This window comes from Limulus polyphemus, unplaced genomic scaffold (assembly GCF_000517525.1).
Source record: "Limulus polyphemus unplaced genomic scaffold, Limulus_polyphemus-2.1.2 Scaffold596, whole genome shotgun sequence".
Taxonomy (NCBI): Eukaryota; Metazoa; Arthropoda; class Merostomata; order Xiphosura; family Limulidae; genus Limulus; species Limulus polyphemus.
Window position 1 is genome coordinate 15,734 of NW_013666206.1, and position 8,721 is coordinate 24,454.

General features: G+C 29.9%; 1 protein-coding gene across 1 annotated transcript in view; it reads left to right on the top strand.

Moving 5' to 3' along the window:
* LOC106459349 (suppressor of lurcher protein 1-like) overlaps window positions 1–8,721 on the top strand; it is a 24,177-nt gene that overhangs the window by 12,579 nt on the left and 2,877 nt on the right. The window contains exons 3-7 of the mRNA XM_013918967.2: window positions 4,583–4,776; window positions 5,603–5,641; window positions 6,213–6,381; window positions 7,247–7,446; window positions 8,368–8,403. Coding sequence (XP_013774421.2) covers window positions 4,583–4,776; window positions 5,603–5,641; window positions 6,213–6,381; window positions 7,247–7,446; window positions 8,368–8,403 — 638 coding nt within the window. The remainder of the gene's footprint in view (window positions 1–4,582; window positions 4,777–5,602; window positions 5,642–6,212; window positions 6,382–7,246; window positions 7,447–8,367; window positions 8,404–8,721) is intronic.

Sequence of the window (8,721 nt, forward strand, 5' to 3'; positions counted from 1 at the left end):
GAGTTTAATTTATCCTACTTTTGTCTGTTAACATTCTACTACACGGTGTGCCTGTGCTATTTCATAAAAATGATGCAAATGCCATCCCTACTATCTTGTTTGCATTGTTTTGAAGGCTTGATATTAGCCATCCCTACATTTACTTCCTTTTTTTAATTTTTTTTTTTACTTGTATCTTTTACAAATTTTATTTTTCTTTTCTTTTTATCTTTTTACTACAAGCATCATAATTTATAATTATATTGGATTACCTTTCATACAAATTATGTCTATATTACTATTTGTTCATTCCAACTCAGTACGTAATATTTTGTATTGTTTATAAATGACAGTGAACAATTCTTGTACTTCACTACAGTTGGTCAAAAATTCAGTTTAATTATTATTTTAATTATCTGAAGTTATAATTTTTATCGATGTTCCAGACTTGGTAAATATAATTAACAGATGCGAAACAAAACTATGGTAACACCTAATATTCAGTGTTCCTATATATCAGACGAAATATTGCATAGCAAAAAAAAAGGGGTCGAGGTTGTTGACAGGCATACGACAAAGGTTAGTTCTGAGTTGACCAAGTCTATTATAATACATTATCGCTATTTATTTATGTATTTACAATATACTTAATATTGAAAATAAATGGTTTAAACTTATAATTATATATTTTCTACATAAATTTAATCTTCACCATGCTTCAACAAGAGTTTTTGTATGTCACTGAATTTTAAATTCAGTAAATAATCAACATGTGAAATGTATGAGATTTATGATTTTATTATACAATATAACGACTTATGTTTGCATGTACTCGAATGGTGGCAGAATTAGCTGTTTTTGAATAGTGTTGATAAACTTGGTTACAAGTCCAGACATATCCTAATATTTAATATAATTCTAAAACAAACAGTCTAAAGTTCAGTCAAATCTGGCTCATATTCAATTATAAATAACCTGTCCCTTTCATCACTAATAATTAGACTGGTGCAGTTCTACTACTTGGAAGAAAGAATATAAGACCACCTTTAAATGTAAGTATATCATATTTATTTGCTTATAAATCTAATTTTTGTTTCATTAACACAGTAATGTTTGTTTTCAGTCATGTTCATTATATTAATAAACGGCGTTACTTTGTTTTACTAATTATATATTATATTATATTATATTTTCGTCTATTTGGAAAAGAAGAATTACTTCTGATGTTAATGAAATGGTGAAAACAAAATCAAATCCAGCAGTGAAGAAGAACCAGTAAAACAGGAAAAATGACAGTTAGGTTCTTCTACTGTTATACAACGTGAAGAAGCACTTGATTAATCTCATGCCAATCCTATTGGGAAGGACAATTACATCACTCTATCACCTTACGAGAATAATTTGAATATCTATATCCGGCAGTTAAAGAACTTTGGAAAAGGAAAACTATATCCAACCAATAAAAGTATCACCTTTTCTTCAACAGAATGTAAAGAATTTAAACAGTAGATCTCAAACATTAGTGTGGCTGTACAGAGCAAAACTTAACAAAATTTTCTTCAAGAAGGACAGAATCGTGTAATTCGTGTGTGTATATTGATAATATCCCCTCTATTTTGTTCACGTATTGATTTGATTATCACGGTATTGATGTAACATCTGATAAGGTTTTCTTTGTCTTATCAATTTCAGAATGGCAAAATTTATGGGCACAGATTTCTCATTTTGATACTTACTTAAATACTATAGTTCATAATGAAAAGAAATTAAATAATCAGATTTAATTCATTTATTAATGTATATGCTGAATAAATGTACCCTATTTTACAAGTGCTGAAAAAAGAACAGTGTGAGGCATGTGAAATCAATGATCTTAGTCAAACTCGCCATTCTTGTAACATGTTAAATCATGGTGAATGTGTATGGTTATATTTGATACCTGCATAGACAAGAGTGAATAAATGTATTGTTCAATATCTGTTTAATCAAAGACTAACACAGTTAAATCTATCAGGTCCTATAAATGAACCTTCAGGGATACTGTAGAGAAAGGCGACATTATCCAAGATATAACAAAAATAATGTGCATGCATCTTACCTTTGAAGATTTTAAGAACAAACAAAATATGTAAAATAACTGTGATAACAATAAAAAAGAATCTTGACAAAATATTTTAGTTTGTTCTTTCTTACAAAAAAAGATATTGTCTTTCAAGTTGTATAAATCCGTCATGTCTAATGTAAAATGTTTATAATTACAGAATATTCTTTACAATCAAAACAAGCCATATGTTCACTATACTTTAACTCTGACAATGAAGAATGGATTTTGTATGTTACTGAACTTAACAGTAAAACAAATTTATCTATTATTGCACTTTACATAATGTTATAGAAAGCTGAAGTTCTTATTGTTTGATGGTACATTAGGAACTTATTTTCTATTACTAAGTTACTACTTTCTGTTTTCAATCTAGAACTCATATGTTTGTCATTTAAGTGTACTTTACAAATATAAAACACCAACATCTATACATAGTCTAACATCTTGAAAGTGTAATTATTTATGCATGTGACGAAATAACAGTATTGTCTACCATCTAACAATTTAAACTGTGTTCTTCAAATTTATCCAAGGGGTAAATTCCTCTGACAAGTTGACAGCCCGATAACATTTGATATTTACAAATAACACAAACCGAAATATGTATGAATTATAAATATTGGATTGTCAAGATTAAATTAACTGTCATACATGTCTGGCACATTACAGTTAGTGTTCAATTATTGTATATTTTCTACTCAGTTCATTAGTCACATGATTGCTATTTGAGAAACAATCTGTTTTCTATTATGTAATGAAAACAAAACTAATATGTTTCATCTGATATATAAAACACATAACACTGATTGTGGCTCCAGTACGGTATGTAAAAGATAGATAATGTGTTAAATACTTTGTTACATCACTCTATCATTGGGAAAATAAGTATCATGAATGTTAAAGTGGGCGTTTTTTAATATTGTGATCTCATGATAAAAGATACGGTCCATAAATTCACATAAGAACTATGTCAGACGATTATTAACATGATTAGATGCATCTCTAGAGTCTTGAACTTTACATAACTATACAGAAAGTTAAATGTTCATTTATGAAATTCTCAATATTTGATGGTAAATTAGTTTCTTTTTCTAAGTTACTTCTTTCTGTTTTGTGTCGGTTGTGTCTATCAGTCATTAACATGACATCATTTATTAAGGTATTTAACTTTAGATGTGGCATTTCCAGCTGACACAGTGAGCTCAGGTGCTGGCAAAACGTTTCACTGATAGACTTATTGTTGTGCATTAGAATGTTCTCGTAACTCAAGAAAGTCATTTAGTTTAAATTGAACATAAGTTTTTTTTTGGAAGTCTGTACGAGGGGAAACTGCGATTATCTCAGTGTTTGTCCATAATTTTACCTGTACAGTCTCTGCATGAGACCTCCAGGCTGTCCTAATTTGTTTTTCTTTCATTGACAGAAATAACACTGCAGTGACAATATGTTCCATGTTATATACCTATTTACCATCCAAAGAATGTTTTTTTTATCGATGATCACAAAACTACTTTAGACACCATTTATTCTTTAATATAAGAACATAAATAATTGTAACTTAATTTGAGCTGTAAACTACAGTGAACTTTACTAAATTTTCGTAATTCTTATAACAATTTTATTGATGATTAAGATATAAAAACTAAAACTCTATTTTATTTAACCAATTATACCTTGAACAAGTTAGACTATGTAAACATTTGTAAACAATGGTAGTTTTAAATGACAAATATGCGAGTTTTAGATCAAAACCAGAAAGTAGCAACTTAGAAACAGAAAATAATTTCCTAGTGTCCGTCAAATATTGAGAATTTTATAAATGCCCATTTAGCTTTCTGTATCATTATGTAAAGTGCAAGACCCTCGAGATTTAATTATATAGAGTTTTGTTTTTCAATATTAAGTATATTGTAAATACATAAATAGCGACAATGTATTATAATACATTTGGTCAACTCAGAACTGACCATTGTCATATGTCTGTCAACGACCTCAACCCGTTCTATTGCTACATATAAGATATATAATAACACCGATATTAGTAACGTCATCTGCCTATAGAAACTTTGACGTCATCGTGTCTAACCCATTGCATGAGGTCGGCATACTTGTGTCGCTCTCTGGCGGCCTGGCTGCCAAGTGCCCCAATAACCACTCTAAGACGTGTTAACATAGTGATCAAAAAATATTGCTGAAAATTATCAAACAAGTAGCAAGTGGATTATATACTAGTAATTAAGATGAATAATTATCATCTTTTATGTATATATATATTTAGAAATTGTGAAATTTTGTATATCTGAGCGTTTATCTGATAAATAAAATCGTCTTATATCTGGCTTTCTTTCATTTCTTTGTCGTAAATAAATAGTTCAAAAGTTATCAACATGTAGATAGACAGATAATTACTATTTCACAGACTATATACGTACATATAAAATTAATATATTTCCCAAGAAAAATGTAAGCAAGCAAAGCTTTGTTTCTTGTCTCCTACAGCTGTGCAGGTCCAGTTGATGCAGTCATGGTATTTATTACTATCAATGGGCAAAAAGAAAGGTTGAACAACTTCTGTGGTAATGTTCTCCCCCCTCAACTGATGTCGAACGGACCATCAATGTCAGTGGAATTCAAGAGTTATCAGACTCCGTCAAATCTAAGGGGTTTTCGTGCTATTTACCGATTTGTCACCAGTAAGTATTGATTTGCGGTGAATTATTTTTAAAAATAAAGTCACCTGCATGTAATATTACTTATATACATGATACGTGTATGTTGTAAAGGGAGAGCGTATTTGGGCGAAATGTTATAAAAGAAAAATAATTTCAGATTATCTAATGCCTTTTTCATTTTATTTCATTTTCTACTTTATGAGATAATTTCAATACGTCACTATATATTTTACAACGTTTGATTTCAGAACAAACTTTATGATACTCTAAAAGGTTAATATTCTTTTAAAGCCTAGATGGGAAACTTGCTACAATGAATATGCGGCGTTTCGAAATGCTACCGTATTTGGAGGCCTCACGAAGATTTTCACTTACACAAGTTACAGCTCGAAACGTCACGTACTCAATTTAACAGTCCATAAAAGTTCCAACTTTCTATTGAAACATATACATTTATTAATTTTTCTATAAAGTTTGTAGCAATTTATAAAATTTGCTTAATATAGAGGCTACTAGATTATTTCACTTATAATTATGATATTTTAGATCTTGAGGTATTTATACTTAGGTACTTAGAGCTGTTAACAACTGTATTTATACCAATCATATACGATGACCTATAATGATAAATGTCGATATTCGTGGGATATTTTTATTATATAACTTTATGCCACAAAAGTATAATATGTGTAAAGAATGTGTTTACAAAATTATCCAATGATTGTTTTTTTTTTTGCAAACTTGTTACATGAAGACAAACAAATCATGGCGACCTGTTTGAGCACGAGAAAATTTAATCATAGTAAGTGATTAGGTGTTTTCTTATTCATTCTTATTTTATTTCAAGACTTTGGAATCACTGCAGGAGAACAAGATCCTCAACAAGGTATTCAACATTTTACTTTTACTTATAAATTAACATACGGTTTATGAAAATAAAGTTAGTCATTCTAATTTACTTCAGCAATGCTTTGTTAAAATTCTAAAGCTATAAATATAAAACAGTTTTTTCTAATTAACACTTTCATGGCGACCTGGTTTTACAAAGTCAATTAATAACTTCATTTTAGTTGTTCAATCTAATATTTATAGTATTACTGTAACGTTACATCATTTAATCTGTTCAACTACAATAGTTAAATACTCATTGTTATATAATAATTTTCGCCGTAAACAACAGTAAGTAGACGTGTGTAAGAATTAATTTTAAATGATTTGTAGTTCCAAGGATTTGACTTAAATAAACGTCAAATATGTTCGTTTAATCTCGGAAGTTTATTTTTTAACGTTTTTGTTTGCATATAAAAGCGTATTTTTCTTTGTGAATTGAGTTAGATATTTTTCTTTGAGTATTATAAAAGGAAAATTAATTATCTCGCAAATATATTGTGTTTCTAAACATCAACATATCTTTGGGGTACACTAAAACAGAAATAGCTTCATAATTTGTTTTTCAGTGTGTGGATTCATCTTTAACAGCACTAAGAGAACAAATGGTACATTCACTTCTCCAAACTACCCTGGTCTTTATCCTCGAGCTACTGAATGTCATTACTTTTTCTATGGTCGAAAGAGCGAACGCCTCACTTTGATGTTTGCTTATTTCGATGTAGAGGGCGTATCACCGTAAGTTGTGTTAAACAAAAATTAACAAAAATCTTAAAATATGTTTTAAATATTAGAATTTTCTGATATTTTGCGTAAATAAATTCTATAGGTAGGCGAACTGTATTTTTAGTGTAAGGATTTCCAATATTGAAGGTGATCTCTTTACTTATAAACTGGTTGTAGAATTATGTTTGTGTATGTTTACTGAATGAGGCGTTTACACATACACACCCCCCCCCCCAGTGGCTCAGCGGCACGTCTGAAGGCTTATAACGGTAAAAAATGCGGTTTGATCACTACAACTACCACGGTACAGATAGCTCATTGTGAAGTTTTAGTGCTTGAAAGCAATAATAATATTCAAAGCAAAGTGTGCCGTTGTCATACAAATATTTAAAAAAGAAGAAAGGAAAAAATGAATGAATGTGAATTACAGAAGTGATGAGAAAAATCCTGACAGATAACAGTTGGTCTGGCATGACCTGACATGGCCTGGTGGTTAGGGCGCTCAACTCACAATTTACGGGTCACGAGTGTGAATCCCCGTCACCGAACATTTTCGCCATTTTTAGTAGTGGGGGATTATAATGTTACACTCAATCCCACTATTCGTTGATAAAAGGTAACTCCAGTGTTGGCGGTGGGTGGTGTTGACGAGCTACCTTCCTTCTAGTCTATTGCTGCTAAATTAGGGACGGCTAGCGCAGATAGCTCTCGAATATCTCTGCGCGAAGTTATTAAATATATGTAAAGAAACAGTTGTATGCAACATTAAATGGAGAAACAACTATGACAAATAATAATGTAGAAATAACTGTAATATTAAAACAATGTAGAAACAACTGTAACAAATAATATTGTAAAACAATTGTAATGGGCGTAGGTGTACGACTGACTTGGCCAGCGACTTCGTCGAATTTTCCAACTTTCGTACTGTGGATAGAAAAATTCCTAGATATTGTGGAGGGAAGAAACCTAAAATCATCGAATCAGATGGAGACTTTTTTCGCGTCGCGTTTAAGTCCAACAGCAAATTTGATGGAACAGGGTTTGAAGCTTTCTATCAATTTAGAAACTATGTAGGTGAGTTACATTTTAAATCTGTTGTTACAATAATAACACACTCAGTATTCAACAAGTATATTAGCGACAAAGGGAAAACATTTCCCCCCAATGAAAATCTTTGGTTAGTTTTATCTTTTATAGAATTGTGATAAAGCTAAATTTGATGACATTTATTCAATACTGTCTTTTTCGTAGTCCTGTTTTACAATAACCTCAAATATATTTTATATTTCAGTACATTCTGTAACATTCATTTACTATTTATAAAAAGTGCAATCTCAACATTCTATTGCACGAGTTCTAGTGATCACGTATCAACACAGTAATAATAAAGTTATTATTATTTTTATGGTATAAGTTGTTGACCTTAAACGCATATTTTTGTGTGTGGGTGTACCTGATAAAATTTGTCTGGCCGTCTTTTCTCGTATTTCTTTCGAAATTGCTGATAACAGAACCATTATAATGTCCAAGAAAAAGATTGTAACAGACATACTTCAATAATAAATTATAATATTCTAATTTCGGTTACATTACTAAAATTTTAGAAATTTGTGAAGACTATTTTTATATATAATTATATTTCAGATCCTTTTACTGTCAAGAGAATTTCAGGATTACATGCCGTTTCTACTGGTAGATACTCGAGTCCTTAACACTCACAGTTTAACAATAAATATTGATTGAATGAGTGATACATTTTTAAGAAAACTGTTTTATGTTTTAATTAGGTGACATTCATGTAATCCAGTAAGCGATGAATTAATTCGAAAATATTTTATTATGGTATACTGTAAACTAAGGTTGTTGAGAGAGTCTCAAAGAAATAGATTGTAACAGTCAGAGTTTAAACAGTAAATTATGATTTTTTTATTTCATTTACATTAGTCAAATTTTGGAAATTTATAAATATTATTTTTCTACATAACTAAATTTCAGATCCCCTTACTGTCAAGAGAATTTCAGGTATAGAAAGTAAGTATCTATTATATGTCTATTTTGTTAAGTTACATTGTGTCATATGTAATTTATTACGTTGTGTGCAGTCTAACCCATGCGTTACTGGATGGGAACGTATTAAAATAGTTTCATAGATACAGTAACTTTACAGAGGAAATAAATGTTCAAGAAAGACATAATTTCATAGTTTTTGCGTACTAAACATAAAGATAATGTGAACAAATCTAAAATATTTCCATAATTTAAACTAATTGTTTTCTTCGTTTTCAACAATAGATGGCGATACATACAAATAAAATCTTTGTAACCTTGATATAATTTTCAACTGTTCGC